At 34.6% G+C, this 17989-nt stretch overlaps 2 protein-coding genes and 1 long non-coding RNA gene across 3 annotated transcripts; 1 reads left to right on the forward strand and 2 right to left on the reverse strand.

Moving 5' to 3' along the window:
* Nucleotides 1–331: 331 nt before the first annotated feature.
* Nucleotides 332–1471, reverse strand: LOC122586617 (receptor-like protein 33). Its single transcript, XM_043758597.1, has one exon. The coding sequence runs from the start codon at nt 1469–1471 to the stop codon at nt 332–334; it is 1140 nt and encodes a 379-aa protein (XP_043614532.1).
* Nucleotides 1472–3569: 2098 nt separating this feature from the next.
* Nucleotides 3570–5118, forward strand: LOC122597531. The gene is made up of 3 exons (XR_006323440.1): nt 3570–3827; nt 4619–4675; nt 4763–5118. It is a non-coding gene; the product is annotated as an uncharacterized LOC122597531 (long non-coding RNA).
* A 1118-nt stretch (nt 5119–6236) lies between these two features.
* On the reverse strand, nt 6237–7538 carry LOC122597516 (LRR receptor-like serine/threonine-protein kinase ER1). The gene has a single exon (XM_043770107.1). It carries the CDS (start codon nt 7521–7523, stop codon nt 6708–6710), a length of 816 nt encoding a protein of 271 aa, XP_043626042.1. The 5' UTR covers nt 7524–7538; the 3' UTR covers nt 6237–6707.
* Nucleotides 7539–17989: the final 10451 nt, after the last annotated feature.

Consider the following 17989-nt stretch of genomic DNA (forward strand, 5'->3'; position numbering starts at 1 on the left):
AATACTGAAAAATCATAGTAGACCAAATTATAAATACTAAAACTTACTTTTCATTATAAAACACGAAACTTTGCATTTTTGAAGCATAATCTTGTAGAATCTTCACATCAACATAAGGTACCAATATAACCTTGTCGAAGAATAATTTCTGAACCCAAAAATAATACCCCCATTCATTTGATAAACAAACCACAACATGAAACATTAAATTAGAAAAAAAAAATGTTTTTTGTGAATCCAAAAGTATTATACCTCATTAGAAAGACTTCCTTTTAATTCGAGCGAGAGTCACTTAGCCAACTGCAAACATTCTCTATCATTTCAAAGTAAGTTATCCTCCAAATCCTAATAAAGTGCAAGCTACCAATAAGTCCCATAAATCCAATAACGAAACCGAGACCAAACCGGTATAAAACCATGACAAACCATGTAGACTATCTTTACTTTCACCATCACCAACATGAGTGTATAATAAATTGCTTTCTTTGCAATTTCTTGGCAATGGTTTTCCACATAGTCCGTTGTTCCCTTCATACATTGTAGGATCATTAAAAGTATTAAACTGATTTCCAACTGGTATTGGACCAAATAGTTTATTGAATGATAGGTTCAAGTAGCTTAGAAATATCAAGTTTCCCATACTTGGAGGAATTTGACCTGACAACTTGTTGTTCGACAAATCTAAAGATTCCATTGACTTTATATTTCCAATACTTTTTGGAATGTGTCCACTTAACAGGTTTCTTGAAAGATTTAAACATTTCAGTGATATAAGATTCATCAATACATCAGGAATTTCTCCATCAATTTTGTTGTTCGAGAGGTCTAAGGATACAAGAAACCTAGTTGTCTTGGTATACTTTAATTGAAGGCCCTTTATGTATGCCTCGACATTTTCTTCATATCCAAAGCCATTATATGTGAAGTTGAAGTCACTCGTGATCATACCCGTTAAATTACCAAAGCAATGAGGAATATTTCCTGTTATGCTATTATTTGCCAGGTTTAAATGCTGAAGATGATTGATTTGACAAAGTTCGGTTGGAATCTTACCCGTTAACTTATTTGATTGGAGATTCAAAATTCTAAGCTTCGATAGGCTTTTTCCAATCCAAGGAGGGATATTACATGTCAACAAATTGCTCCCTAAATCAAGGGTTTCTAAGTCTATCAAGTTATGTAAAGCCACTGTGATATTGCCCTGAAATTTGTTGTTGTGCAAATGCAAAGACCGGAGTTGTGATAAAGAACCTAATGAGCTTGGAATATCTCCCGTTATAGTGTTATTTGTAAGATCGATCGCCCGTAATTGAATCAACCTTCCTAAGCACATGGGAAGAAATCCAGAGAAGTTATTATTGGACAAATCCAGTATTATTATACTAAGCTTCTCGCATAAGTGTGCTGGAATGCTTCCATTAAAACGGTTGTTTCCAAGATTGACAAGTTGGAGACCTGATTGGATAATCATTAGTCTATTTAAATTTATGGAAAAGAGAAATAGACTTAGGTTGAAATACAATTAAAATTTATATATTAATAGACAAATATTGTCATAGAAACACATTAGTTTTTTTTTTGTTTATGTTTAAAAACATAAACAAAACTTTTTTTTCACACTGCAAAGAAGTAATTTGAACTTGATTTGTGTATTGATGAAGGATTAGCGTTAGTCTGTGTTAGAATGAAGGTGTGTGGGAGGAAAGACAAAGAATAGTATATAAATTTAATATGTGTGATTGCGAGAGGGGGGAGGGGGGGCTTATTACAACATGTAGTCATAAGTAGGGGTGAACATTGGTCGGATTTTTATTTTTTTTTGCCTAAAACCAAAATTCAAACCGAACAGTTTGGTTTTTAGAAAACCAAAACTATTGGATTCGGTTCGGTTTGGACTGGTTTCGGTTTTCTTATAAATTTTTTTTTTTTTTACGTTTTTTGTCTTTTATGTTATAAGTTTAATTTTCAATTCTTAAGAAAAAATATTATATTGAAACTATAATTTGCAAGATGTTTTTTATTAACGAATTATATTTTTTAGGTGTTAAAATCGATTTAATTTTTTATATAACGAATAACGTTGTAATACGTTTTCATCAAAAACATACAATTTATTAATTTCTATACTAAAAAGACAGAAGAGTTTAAAATATATTAACATATTTACTAACTATAGGTAATAAATATAAATGTAATATGATATATTTATAAAATAAATTAAAATATATATGGTTCGGTTCGATTTTTGATCCTTTTTTTACATATGAAACCGAAACCGAACCCGAACCGATCCGTTTGGTTTTTAGAATACGAAAACCAAACCGACCGGTTTTGTTAGATTTTCAGTATTTGCGGTTCGATTTTCTCAGGTTTTTTGGGTTTTTGGTTTATTGGTTCAGTTTTTGCTCACTCCTAGCTATAAGTGGAATCTTCTTATATATACTCCCTCCGTCCCAAATTATATATACTCCCTCCTTCCCAATTTATATATACTCCCTCCGTCCCAATTTAAATCTTCTTTAAATGTCACGTCCCAATTTCGGTTTTTTTATTTTTTATTTCAATTTTGACTTTTACTATTATAAAAAAAATGGGCCCACAAAAACTTTAATTTAAATTACTGAAATCGTACTTGTGGTTTTATCGAAATTATTGCATACCTAAAAGATCGAAATTACACCAATGGTAGCTTTTCTTGTTTATCAATAATTATATTATTAAAAATATATCTCCATAAAAAATTTATAAAACTTATCTACGTTTCAATTGATTACTGTAATCAATATTCACAACCTAAAATACACAAACTGTGTTACTCGGCATATGATAAAAATTTGTTAACATCTACATTAAAACAAGATTCCATGTATATTTATGAATTAATTAAAGTATAATATCCAGCAACTGTATAAAAATTTTATTTGTTACATAAAAAACTAATAAACTATTTATTTACAGTTGAAATATAATTTAAAAACCTTTCTATCATATTTCCTATATTGATTGTAATGAAATCTTACATAAGAGTATAATATATTATTTGAACAAGTTTGCTTTTTGGTAAATATCAAATTAACGGTTTGTGTTTTTTTTTTTTTTATGAATTTGAATTTTTAAGGTTTTTTTTTTTTTTATTTATTTAACAATAAATTTAGTTTTAAAAAATGTTGTTTAACTTTCTGAGTATTTGATACTAGACTAAATCTAACTTATATTAATTAAATAATTTTCTTTTCCTTTTTTCGAACGGCAAATTAAGTTTCATTTAATCTCATTTTTTATATCTCTAACACACCATTTTTAATCTAGATTTTGAAGGTATGAATGGACTAAAAGAAAGTAAAAAAAAATTGTTCGGTGCCATAGGTTTTTTCTCAACGGTGCATGAAAATATTTAAAATGTAGATAGAAAAGTAACTTCGATCTTTAAATTAGATGGAGATCGAACATTTAACCAGTATCTCCAGTTGTCAAAATATTTACTATTGATCTAAACAACACTTTATTTATAAACCCTTATAGTGGAATAAAGAAATTAATCAATTTTTTTTTTACAAAAGTACCCCTGCTCCCAAATAAAATACACAATCCTTATTTCCCTCTATTTGTCTGCCAAACCGAAAGATACACACAAATTCTCACTATCTCACACTATTCAGCCACCGCCTTTCATCACCAGTACCGCCGCCCGCCACCATATACCCACCTCACATATTCTTCATCTCTTTCTGATTTAGTGCATTTATTTATTTCAAATGTCGATCCAATGAAAGTGATTAAACTTTCACCACTCGATTCTTTCGTTTTGAATCCACACAATGGATACGGTATGTATATATTATTATTGTATCTTATCATTATTCCCGTAGTATAAATCTATTATATATTAGTTTAAAATATTATTTACAGATCAATAGCTACAAATTACAATCAAACTGATGCCAATATAAATCTATTATAATTTTATTTATATATTTTTTTTAAATTTTAGATTTTACTATAAATTTATGATTTGTTTTGAATTTGTTCGGCGTTGAATGTGAAAGATTTTACTATAAAGTACAAACTGCTTATAAAAATAATGTTTGGTCATGCACGCAATGTGTTTGATAAAATGACTCAAAGAATCGGGGTTTTGATTGTTTTGGTGCTTTTTATATGGGTCTTGTGAGTTGCCACCACTCCCTATAGTTTCTTGATTGATACTCAATTGTTGCCGGGTTGGGAAGCCAGTTGACATCTTTTTTTGAATGTCCAGGGTTGGGTTGGGAATCCACAGTCACAATGCGCGTTAATGAAAATGTAAAGCTGTTTGATTGATTTAAAGAAGATTGATATTCTAACACATGTGTATTAGGTATTTGGTAGTGATGATAGTTTTAAGGATTTACTTTTGAATCTATTAGGCAAGTCTAGGATTTGAGTTCCATAAAGATATTATTGGAAAAATGTTTGTTTCTAATGTAGTTACCTGTAATAAGATCATGACAATAAAAAGTGTATGTATATATATTTATGTAAGGAGGTGTTATACAATAAAATCTGCATTGGTTCCTTACATAACAAGTTAAAAATTCGGGTTTCATTTTTATGGTTTGGAATCTTTTTCATTTGGAAGGAGAAATTTGAGAAAGGAGACGAGGTGAGTATTGTTCTGTCAAATAAGCTAGCAACAGTAAGTTCTTCATTCTTGAACTACAAGTATCTACAAACCTATTGTACATGCTACATCATTCATTATTAAATGTTTCAATTTGTGCAGGCAAAAATTGATACAGCACGGGTGGTAATAATCATACCTGTTATTGTGTAGTTAGAGCTGTCATAGTAATTGCTTCACTTTGTATTTTAAGCAGAAGCCAACTTTTCGGCCTCTGCGTAAGAAAGTATTCATAGTATGTTCCAAGATTCTAGATGGGTTTGAGTCAAAATAATTTAATTTGCTTTTTTTTATCCATAACTTTTTGTGTAGTGATAATTTTACTTTTGTATGGATATATCTTTAACAATGTTGGTAACCAACGACAATATGTATTACTTTTCCCAAAACCAAACATATACCAAAAGGCTTCCTGTTTAACCTGTGTTTAACAAGTGTGATTATGTATTTTATGAGAAAAAAAGTATGAGAGTGCTGCTGACTCGACAGCCACAAGATGTTTTGTTTAATTGTGTGAGGATCTACTGGTCCACCTACAGTTTACTGTTTTGTTTTGCAATTTATTCAGTTTCCAGCATTATTACTGGTCCATCTAACGCGGTATGCTCATTTTATTCAGATTAGTTTACTGTATTATTATTTATTACTTTAATACTGTATGCTAGGTTCCTTTTAGATTGGACCTAGCCGAAATATTAATAACAATGCTTTATTTTCAGCTTATGATTTTAGTGCTGACCTGCTTGATTTCAGGTCACTCAAACGGCTGGCCTTGGGTTTGTATGAATATTTGAACGTCAGACCTTTGTCGTCGAAGATACCATGTGCTTGAGGTGCTATGTTGTCTTTTCTTTGCACGTATTTATAAGTCGTTGATGAGGCTAGCTTTTTGTTTGTTGCATTAGTGAATTTAGCCTTTTTCTTAGACAATATACTTTGGTCAGTTGGGAAATATGTTATAAAAGCCTGTTTTTTTTTCTATGTTGTTTTAGAATGTCTTTTGTTTCAAATATCTTTTAAACAACTAAATTGTTGGAAATTTTTACTGTTTTTAATAATGAAAGTTTGTTACTATTATAATCTTTAGGTAATAAAAGCGATTCATTTACTCGAACAAAATGATTACAGATCCTCTTTGTGTTTCACCAGCTGATAACTTTAACTAATTTTCCCTTTTTTTTTTGCCACTTTTAATCTGATTATTTTAGATCACCACACCTCAATTTGACCCATTTATAAGGAGTGTGGAAATTACTACCTATTATCATGGTAATTTTTAAAAGATTCACACAAGTGTTTCTTTTGCAATTATCGCCATGGCCTCACCTGGCATGTTTTATATTGTCCTTACCGTTCATTCGCTGCAACGTGCAGGTACCAGACTAATCATTATAATATAAATATTCATTTATCCTTCCTTAAACATTAAGAATACTTCATATACACAACTATATTATTAATTTATACAATTACCAACTTAGTATTTATAAATTCAAGTTTATAATATTTAAATGATGACAATCACATATAAAAACTATGTAATGTAAACAAATTTTTTCATATGGAGAAAGTCGGAGTATTAATTAATTATTAACTTTGTTCAAACAAACAAAGTTATTATCCAGTTTATAAACTCAGATATATAAATGAATGAAAAGATTATTCATGGCAGATTTTGGGAAATAGATCTGATCACAAATCAAGTATCAAAAATAAAAATAAAAAGTTAATTATCCAGTAATTGTATACCTACCTGTGTTGTTGGTATTTATCCGTGGCAGATTTCCTGCGATCTTGTTGTCGGCCAGATCCAATGCCACAAGATGAGAGGAGATGTTGTGAAACCACTGTGGTATTGTTGTATCTCTTATTCCCGAATTTGAAAGATCTAATATTAGTAGATGTGTTTGTGTCTGAAGCCAATTTGGGAATTGGGGTCCCATGTTGCAGCAGGAGCTTGCCTCAAAAATCCTCAATTGGAAGGGAGGAATCCAATGACGGCTCGCATTGAACGTTATCAATGAATTACGAGACAACCCCAACCAGGTTAGATTGTAGAGTTTGGTGAAGTGATCTTAGAAACAACCTCTCTCAATTGGTTATCATAAAGAAAAAGCAATCCGAGGTTTGAAAGCTGACCAAGACTAGTGGGAATGTTCCCACTCAATTGATTATCGGAAAGATCGAGCCATGTTAGAGCTGAAAGGCCACCAACTGAGGGAGGTATTGGACCAGACAATTGATTAATTGAAAGGTCCATGTAAGAAAGAGAGCTCAAGTTTCCAATAGAATCTGGTATTCCCCCATGGAAGCTGTTATTTCCAAGGTTTAGATGTACGAGACCAGTAAGGTTTGATAACCAAACAGGAATGGTGGAGGACAATTGGTTACTAGAAAGATCGAGCTCTGTTAACGATGAAATGCCACCAATTGAGGCAGGTATTCGACCCAACAATTGATTCCATGAAAGGTCCATGTTAGAAAGAGAGCTCAATTTTCCTATAGAATCTGGTATTCTACCATGGAAGCTGTTATTTTCAAGGTTTAGATGTACGAGACCAGTAAGGTTTGATAAACAGGCAGGAATGGTGGAGTTGATACCATTCGAAGAGAGATCAAGTTCGACAATATGACCAGTTCTATTGTCACAAACAACTCCCTGCCACACACAACATTCTAATCCGATCCATCTTGAAAGCCAATTTGATTGGTTTGTGAAGCCTTGTCTGAATAAAAGCAATGTTTGCCGCTCTCTTTGGATACATGTAACGTTTGAGGAAGCTGTGTTGTTGCTACTTGCGCCATATGTTTGAAAGAACAAGAATAATATTGTAAGATTGACAATAAAATTAGTGGTTTCCATTTTGGAGTAATTAAGATAGAGTGGATGTTGTATAATCTTTTAAGGATGTATACTCAGGTTGATGTCGAGTCAAGTACACTAGATAATTAATATTAGACTTGGAGTCAGTCAAGAGATGGTAGCCACATACAAAAAAAAGCTTGTGGGTCACAATGGTCATAATCAAGAATTTAACAGTAGACTTGGAGTTATGAATGGTACAACGTCATGAATGGTACAACGTCTTTCTAGAGCCAGTGGCCACATACATATCAACTTGTTTGGTTATAATAACATGTCAAACATGTAAAATTTTTATCAATAGCAAAAATTGTGATTTCTCTAACCCTTAAAAGTAGGGTGTGTCTTCTTTGATGATTTTCAGCTTCTTTGGAGGTTATAAAGTATTTGGTGTCTTAGCTTTTATTTTGTTTTGGAAGTTATAAGGAGGATGGCAGATCTAATTGAGTCGCAAGTCTAATATATTAAATCAGCCTAATATATTTCATTCCTTTTGCAACTGCTTTTATTAGATAATTATTTTTCACGAGAGTTACAATTTGATCAACCTAATATGTAGCATGTATTCATGCCCATTAGGTTTGTTTATCTAGGTGGTGACAATAGGCCAAAGACCACGGAGAGCCTCGGACCCTGAACTTTAGCATTGTACGACTTTAGTTTTAGTGGGTTTGAAAGCGCACAACATGTAACGTTTGAGGAAGCTATGATCATGGTGTTGCTGTTGCTTGCGCCATATGTTTGAACAAACAGGAACAATAATATACAACTGAAATGAATAGTGGTTTCCATTTTGGTTTGGTTAAGATAGAATACACCTTGTATAATTCAGGAGGAGGGGGAACGGTATCCAAGACCACTATCACAACCGGTGCCCAAACCTCATTGGCCAACAAGTTCAAGTGATCGTGCATCCTAATCAACTCCAAATTGCCGGCCCAAATCAAAACCGGGGAAATCAAGCCCAACAACATTAAGCTCCACAACAACAACAACTCGCTCCTCGTGGAAGAGCTTTTGCCGTGAATGCGGCCGAGGCTCGTGTTGATCCAAACGTCGTGGCAAGTACCTTTCCTCTCAACAATCAATATGCCACCATATTATTTGACTCGGGTTCCGATTTTAGTCTTGTCTCCAATGATTTTATACCGTTGATTGATGCTAGCCTTAGTCCATTGTCTTATTATTTTGAACTTGAAATGGTAAATGGCGGGTTAACTAAAATTGATCAAGTTGTTCGTGATTGTACCATAGAATTGTGTGACCACCCGTTCTTGATAGACTTGATTCCTTTCGACATCGGTAGTTTTGATGTAATTGTGGGAATGGATTGGATGTCGACGATGAATGCGGTTATAGATTGTGGTAGCCGGGTAGTGAGAATTCCATTAGAAGACGGGGAAGAGTTAGTAGTTCAAGGCAAGACAACCGAACCATGGGAAGGAAAGATCTATAATGTTAACGTCACAAGAGTTGAGTTGAAAGCCGTACCCGTGGTAAATAGATTCATGGATGTATTCCCAGATGACCTACCGGGCTTGCCTCCATATCGTGAACTTGATTTCCGTATTGATCTCATTCCAAATGCTTCTCCCATAGCCAAAGCACCTTACCGCTTAGCCCTCACCGAAATGCAAGAGTTGGCCGCCCAACTCAAAGAACTTCAAGAAAAGGGTTTTATCCGCCCTAGCCATTCACCGTGGGGTGCACCGGTCTTATTTGTCAAAAAGAAAGACGGTTCTTTCCGTATGTGCATTGATTATGGTGAACTAAACAAACTCACGGTGAAGAATCGTTATCCTCTCCCAAGAATTGATGATTTATTTGACCGGCTCCAAGGTGCTCGATTCTTTTCTAAGATTGATTTGCGGCCGGGTTACCACCAACTACGCATTCATTAAGATGATATTCCCAAAACGGCTTTTCGTACCCGTTATGGGCACTTTGAATTCACGGTTATGCCTTTTTGGTTGAGAAATACACCGGCAGTGTTCATGGACTTGATGAACCGGGTGTGTCCGCCCTACTTGGATCAATTTGTCATTGTTTTCATTGATGATATCTTTATCTACTCCAAAACCAAAGAAGAGCACGCCGAACATTTGAAACAAGTCTTGGAACTACTACGAAAGAAGAAATTGTATGCCAAGTTCTCCAAGTGTGAATTTTGGCTCGAAGAGGTCCATTTTCTTGGTCACGTGGTGAGCAAGGAAGGAATCCATGTGGACCCAAGTAAAGTTGAAGCGGTGAGAAATTGGAGACGATCCGAGACTCCAACCGAGATTCGCCAATTTCTTGGGTTGGCTGGTTATTATAGATGATTCATTGAAAATTTTTCTAAGATTGCTCAACCCTTAACCTTATTGACTCAACGTGAAAGAAGATTTGATTGGGGCGAAAAACAAGAACAAACATTCCAATTGTTGAAGAACAAGTTGTGTGATGCACCCATTTTAAGCTTGCCCGATGGAGCCGACGATTTTGTGGCGTACTGTGATGCATCCGGGTAAGGGTTGGGTTGTGTCTTAATGCAACGGGGCAAGGTAATTGCGTATGCATCTAGGCAATTGAAGGTTCATGAGAAAAATTACCCGACACATGACTTAGAATTGGGAGCGGTCGTATTTGCTTTGAAATGTTGGAGGCATTACTTGTACGGCACTAAAAGTGTGATCTAGACTGATCACAAAAGCCTTCAACACATTTTCGATCAAAACGAGTTGAATATGAGGCAAAGAAGATGGCTTGAACTTTTTAGTGACTATGATTGTGTTATCCGGTATCACCCGGGTAAGGCAAATGTTGTAGCCGATACCTTGAGCCGGAAAGAACAGATAAAACCAAGACGAGCTAGAGCCATGAGCCTCACCGTGATAAGGAGTGTCCGTGACTCCATCATTAAAGCACAAGGATTGGCAACTAGGCTGGAAAACTTCATCAATGAAGCATTACACGGCTTAGAGGAACAATTTGATAGGAAAGATGATGGCAGGTTGTACTTTGTTGAACGATTATGGATACCCGTTCTTGGCGGGTGGCGGATAAAATTGATGAATGAAGCGCATAAGTCGGCCTACTCGGTTCATCCGAGTTCCGACAAGATGTATTTTGGGTTGAGAGACTTGTATTGGTGGCCGGGGATGAAGAAAGACATTGCTAGGTATGTTAGCGAATGCCTCACTTGCTTGCAAGTAAAAGCCGACCACAGGAAACTGCCCGGGTTGCTTGTTCAACCGGCGATGCCGAAGTGGAAATGGGAAGATATCGTTATGGACTTCATCACGAAGTTACCTAGAACGAGAAATGGTCGGGACACCGTTTGGGTTATAGTTGACCGGTTGACTAAGTCGGCTCACTTCTTAGCCATCCGAGAGAAAGATAAATTTGACACCTTGGCACGCTTGTACGTCAAAAAGATAGTATCCAAACATTAAGTGCCAATCTCCATCTTATCTGATCGGGATGCCCGATATACTTCACAGTTTTGGAAGGCGTTCCAAGAAGCAATGGGTACTCAACTCAATTTGAGTACGGCGTTCCACCCTTAATCCGATGGTCAAACCGAAAGAACGATTCAAACGCTAGAAGATATGTTACGGGCTTGTGCCATCGAATTTGGTGGCAATTGGGATGAGCATTTACCGTTGGTTGAATTCTCCTATGAAAATAGCTATTATGCTAGCATCGGTATGGCGCCGTTTAGAGCTTTGTATGGGAGAGATTGTAGATCACCGGTAGCTTGGGCGGAGGTTGGTGAAAGCCAACTCATTGGGCCCGAAATTGTTATTGAAACAACTAAGGTGATCTCACAAATTAAAGACAAACTGAGAGTGGCCCGTGAGAGACAAAAGAAGTATGCAAATGTTAGACGACGACCCCTTGAATTTAAAGTCAGTGACTACGTTTTGTTGAAGGTGTCCTCGTGGAAAGGCGTGATTCGGTTTGTGAAGCGTGGTAAGTTGGGCCTGAGATACATTGGCCCATTTAAAATCCTTAAACGAATCGGGCCAGTAGCGTATCGATTAGAACTTCCCCCAAACTTGAGTGGAGTTCACAACGTTTTTCATGTTTGCAATCTTAGGAAATGCTTGGTCGACCCAACTCTTCATGTGCTTATGGAAGAGATCCGAGTCCATAGTACGTTGAAATTTGTAGAGGAGCCGATTGAGATCCTAGACCGTCAAACTAGAAAGCTTAATAACACTCGATACACGCTTGTCACGGTTAGATGGCGAGCGAGACGTGGACCCGAGTTTACTTGGGAACTGGAGGACTCAATGAAAGCCAAGTATCGTCATTTATTCGATGAATCTAGTTAGTTTTAGATTTCGGGACAAAATTCCTTTAACAGGGGAATGATGTAACATTCATGATTTTTGATTTAATTGACTTGTAACTAAATGATATTTGAAAATGAGCGAATTTGTTAGTTTACATGAATTATCGAACTTTTTGTTGCATAGTGTGACAACCCTCATTTTCCGACTAAGACAACGTACTTATATTTATCTAGGTATCTATCCCTAGAGGTTTGTTAGGGAAATTGACCTTCTAGACATTTAGGTATATTGAGAATTGCCCTCTAGTACAGTGAAATGCCTTAGAAATGCCATAAACAATAACTAAAATCATTCGAGATAATCTCAGGCAATAAATTAGTTCTAAATGAACTTCAGAAAATACCTTTGAACAAAAATTTTATTGTTAATCAATTAAGTGATATAAACAATAATGTAAGACTCACAAGTTGAGATAACAATCAAAATTCCTATAAATTGTCCAACAAATTAAACACCAAACCAAATTTAAGTAAATATGGTCTTGAAAATAAAAATTTCCATCTCGAAAATATTTGTGAGTTATATGTACATAAAGTGCTTAAATAATGAGTAAGTATATATATGCTTAAAAATAAATACAAGTTTACAACTAATAGCTTATGTAACCAACTAATAATACAAGAATATATCCATACATACATATATACATGGCATATACATACACTTATATATTTGTAACCAAAACAACTAATTACCTATATTTAACTAACATAACACTTACAAAATAAATACCCACTTAACCTATACTTACACTACAATATATACACTATTTTTATACAAAAAAAATAAGAAAACCCTTCATTTACCTCCCCATAGGCCGGCCCCCCTCTCACACATTCACATAACCTCATTTCAAATTTACTAAACACTCATAACTCTCTCTTGAAACTCTCACTTCTCACACACTCTTCACACACATTTTCTCTCAAGAACAACTCCACTACCTCCCTCCCTCTCCATTTTCGGCCACCACTAATCCAAGAAGAAAACATCACCTAAAATCCATTTAAACATACTAATAATAAGGGTTTTTAAGCTAGATTTACTAAAGGGTGGATTCAAGCAAGAATTAAGGGTGGTATTAAGCTTTGAATAAGGGTTATTAGAGGCTTTAAGAGTCATGAAAATTCTGCCATCTTTCTCATCAAGTAACCAAGTTCAAGAGGGTATAGTCTTCATCCTTTTTACTAGATTAAATCTTGTCTTGTTTATATTAAAAGGTTTTATCAAAAACCATGTTTTTCCTTGATTTTCTTCTTCAAAATACACTTAATGAGGGCATGTTGATAGAATCTCTCCTTTCATGCCATTGCATGTCAAGATCTAGAGGAAAGATTCAAGGATTCAACTCATATAAGACCCAAAAGTGATGATTCATGAGAAAGCTTTCAAACTAGTTGATAGGTCTATATAAATATCGATTTGTGTTGAAATAAATGGAACATATCTTCTATGATTTTCATAAATAAACTTATTTTTATGTTGTATGAAAGATTTGTTAAGAGATTTGTTCATAAAATGGTTAGATGGTCACATGCAATCACATTGCTAGATGATTTTTGTAAGAACTAAGTTTATTGATGTTGTTTGGTTAAAGATTCAATTATAAATGATGATAGATGATTTTGAATTAACTTGTAATCTGCAAATTTAATGATAAAATAGTGTAAAACTAAATAACAAGCATGTGAGAGGTGATAAAGAGAATAAAATAAGCAAGAGAAACCATTGGTTGATTGTTTGGACCCAAAATAAATCTGACAGAAATAATCTTTTCACTTGGGACGAACAAACTGGTCATTTGCAGACATTTTCAAGAAACACTTTCAAAATAAAAGTTGTAGACAAATGAGTTAAGATCAACCTACAACTGGAACCACTAAAAAATCCTGAACCAAACAAAAGATATGATTTTTCTACTGAAACTGGTCAAAACTGTAATTTTGTCTGAATATTTTGTGAACTTTGACAATTTTTATCTCCTAAACCAAAATGCTCTAGGAGGTCATACTTGGTGGAAAGTAATTTCAATGTGTCCATGACTTAAAATAAATTTGTGGTATTTTTCTGAAGGTCATATCATTAAGAACTTTTATAAAACATTTCAAGTCGCACAACAGCAACCATTCTGACCAGTTTTAGTTTCGAAATTTTTAGAGGTAGCAAATAATGTCTAAAAATTAAGTAAAAATTTAAAAAATTATAAGACACATATAGGTTGCTACACAAAAATCAGGAAGGTTCAAATAATTCGTCTTGACCCCAAAATAGTAGCTAACATTTCGTAAAAATAAAGTATAAAACAGAAAATTTGTAAGTAATCTTATAAATGGCATAATGGGCTATGTAATGAACTAAGAACCATAATGGGCTAACCCGGCCCAAATAACCAACCCATAAAACCACAAATCAGTAGGCCCACCTAGTCCAATAAGATATATGGCCCAATAAACAATATAACCCATTAAGCACATAACCCAAATAAGGTGAAGCCCAACAACTAATGTAAGCCCAAAACATTTAAAAGCCCATGACACTTGGGCCTAATTGATAATGACCTATAACACTTAAACGAATTTCATGAACCAAGTAATCGCAAGACAAATCGATAAATATACGAGTTGAAGATAAGTGTTATCAAAATAAATCAAAGATAATTAAGTGAGATAAACATAAGTAATTATGTTAGCCAAACTATATATTGACATCACAAATGCTAATTCGTGCTAAAGTTGGTTACACATCAAATGATGAACAAGGATAATATAATAATTTAATATGGCATTTATATATGATAACCTAATATGCCAAGTGAAACCACAAATGAAGCCAAGTTACCGAGAACCTAACAACTTATAACTACGAATGTAATAAAAGTAACCTTTTACACCATCAATCCCTACAACCAAAACGATGTGAGTGTTACCAATATACTTGGATCCCACAATTGATAGCAACATAATGAAAGTGACATTTCTAAGTGATGGCTTAAGATAGGAACTTACGTATATTAGTCCTATCGTAGGGATAGTCTTGGCTTGAAATATGATGGAGGAACATAATGGATATATGGTCAAGGAAGCTATAGATGGAAAATACCCATTTTGGATAGATGAGTATAATATGCGGCATATCAAGGTGAGTCATGGCCCCCTTTCAAACTATTTTATGTGTTTAACTATCGGGGTGAAAAACATGATATATAAATGAAATTGCTTTTATATACATATATGTATATATTGATTTTTGATAACATGATTATGAAATGAAATTGTTTCGTATGTTCAATGTGATAAATGTTTTATGATGAGCTTGAGTTCCGTCAACCCGTTTTCTTTCGGTACACTACTATTTACTCCGAAAGTGGAGGCCTATAGTTAGAGAGTTGCACAACTAGGTTTCGTCCACCCACCCATAAGTGTAACGATGGAAGGTTGGTTGCCTTTGTGACGACCCTCACTTCCAGTCCGACCATAGTGGTGCTCTAGCTACCTTATATTTAAATGGTCGACTCCATGGCATGACCCTATTATTATTATTAATACGGCACTTGATTGACAGCTTGTGCCATGAAATGAATTATATATATTGTTGGACTGGATAAAATGGTAGTAGTAGTGGCTCAAGCATTTACTCATCAAAATGATGTAAATTATGTCTTTGTGGCTAAATGAAATTGATATTGAATTATGCCCTTGTGGCTAAGTGAAATTGATATTAATATTGTTGATAATTGGAAATTGTTTGAACATAGGGATTGGGTATCATCCCTCATATGATATCTTGAAAGACGTTGAAATTGGTGATATTGAAATGATTTTGGTAACCGAATGATTTTGGTATGATATACGATTAATCGATTTATATACTTTTTCTCTCATGATGATTTGACAAATGAGAACCTGAAATTTTACTATGGATTTTCCCAAGTCTTGATACGACATTATGGTATTTGGAAACTTGATAACATGATATGAAAATTTTGTCGGTCATATGGTTTGGATATTTCGAAATGTAATAGTAATCGGTTTTCTAAGTATTAAAACAGTGATGTACCAAGATTTATATAAAAACCTATGCACTCACCAACTACGTTTTCGTAGTTGACACTTTGTCTTCATGCTTTTCATGAAATAAGCTTAAGCATTGAGGATTTATATGCTTCATGATTATTTGCATTGCACTTTTGAGTCAAAGATCAAACCTTGTGATAGGCAATGGAATCTGCCTTGATCATTGTAGTTTACTATTTCATGTGCTTGTTATTTGGTTCGTGGACTTAATATCCAAGTATGGTGGACGCATTTGTACTTGGAAATTGGTTCACATGTTTGTACATTGTAAATTATTTTTATCAAATAAAGCTATGGTGAATGTTATTTATAATCCTTTGTTTTGAATACTCGACTTTCTGTATATCTCATTGTTCCGCCTTAGTTGGGGTGTTACACATAGTAACGTAACGTGAAGTCTAATTGTGTAAACGGTCTCGTTTTAGCGTTTAAATGGTTAACGTTTAGCTATTTATCGAATTTAGCGGAGCGGGAGCCCAAAAATGGACTCCCTAGGCCGGCCCCCATTCCCCTCTCACTCACTCACTCACTTGATTTACTTCCCATATCCATTTACTTCATCTCTCTCTCTCTCTCTCTCTCCCTCATTTACTCTTTCTTTCTCTCTTTCAACCACCACCCCAAAGCATCATAAATTATCCATAAATTCCCCTAAATCTTGTGTTAGTAGTAGTAAATTAACAAAATCAAGTAACCCTAATAATAATAATAATAATAATCACTCTTCAAAGAAATCAAGGTTTATAAGTGTTCATCCAAGTTTTTGCCCTAAACCCGAATTCGGAAGATTTCGACCCTCTTGGTAAGTTAAATTCGTCTTAAAACCTTTCCTTTATGTTTATAACGTCATTACTGGTCATATCTAAGAAACCCTTGGTCAAAATCGGGCTAAAACTTGAAATAGGTCAAATTAGGGTTTCATTAGGGTTAGTTTGGATCAAGAACGATTTGGACATGTATTTGTGTTAAAGGATTGAATTTGCTTGATGAAACATGTTTGTTTATACTCAATGATGTTTGTTTAAGCATAAAAATGAACCTTGAAGCACCACAAATCGATTTGGATGTCAAAAATTGAGTTTGGTTCGTGTTTGGCATGTTTTGGAACTGATCTAGGCATCGGTACGTCGCACCTCCTCCTTGGTGCGCCGCACCAAAGTCTAGTTGAGGTTTCTGGACAAAACTTGCGCCGCACCCCTCACTTGGTGCGCCGCACCTGCATTTTGGTGCGTCGCACCTATCCTCCAGGAACTCGCTTACCTTGTTTCGATCGTAACTTTTGATCCATAAGTCCGTTTTAAGTGTATGACCTATCGTTAGAATCGTATGAGAGTCTAGTTTCTCTTAGTATCATCCTTTTTATGAGAAGCTATCACCATTTTTCCCGAGTCCCTCGTTTCTCCAATCGTGTATCCGACGTCCGACCTTGGGGTGTCTTGTAATGGCCTAGGGTGACTGTGAGTCCCTCGATAGCTATAGATCGCTCTCGAGATCGTCTATGATTATGTCGTGAGTGCGGAATCCTCACGAGATAACTAGTTTGATTAGTAAACTGATATATCGCTAATTATCAAATAAATAATCAGCCGTATAGTGCTATCTTCGTTTCTATAAGCTATAGAACGAACTTAGGTGTCTGGAGTACTTGTATGTCGAACGTATATATTATCTTAGGGTATTCGTTCGTATATATATGTTTCAGGTCGAACTGGGCTTGCTGGGCTTTGTTCTTACGAACTTAGCTGCCAGCCCATCTAACGAAGTTGATCTTCGTTTGTACCAAACGAAGTTTATCTTCGTTTGCCTCTAACGAAGATATACCTTATCTTCGTTAGATGTAATACTTAGTTATATTCCTAAGTGTTTCATCTTAAGGAATCCTAACACATATTATATATTTGTACTTGTATATCACACAACAAACATCATACATAACACACACACATATATATAACTCCAAAACATGTAATCGATCATTACCAAAACATAAAGTCCATAATCTATCAATTACATATATAGATACGACATAAATTAACATAATGTCTCAATCTAA

This window comes from Erigeron canadensis, chromosome 1 (assembly GCF_010389155.1).
Source record: "Erigeron canadensis isolate Cc75 chromosome 1, C_canadensis_v1, whole genome shotgun sequence".
Lineage (NCBI taxonomy): Eukaryota > Viridiplantae > Streptophyta > Magnoliopsida > Asterales > Asteraceae > Erigeron > Erigeron canadensis.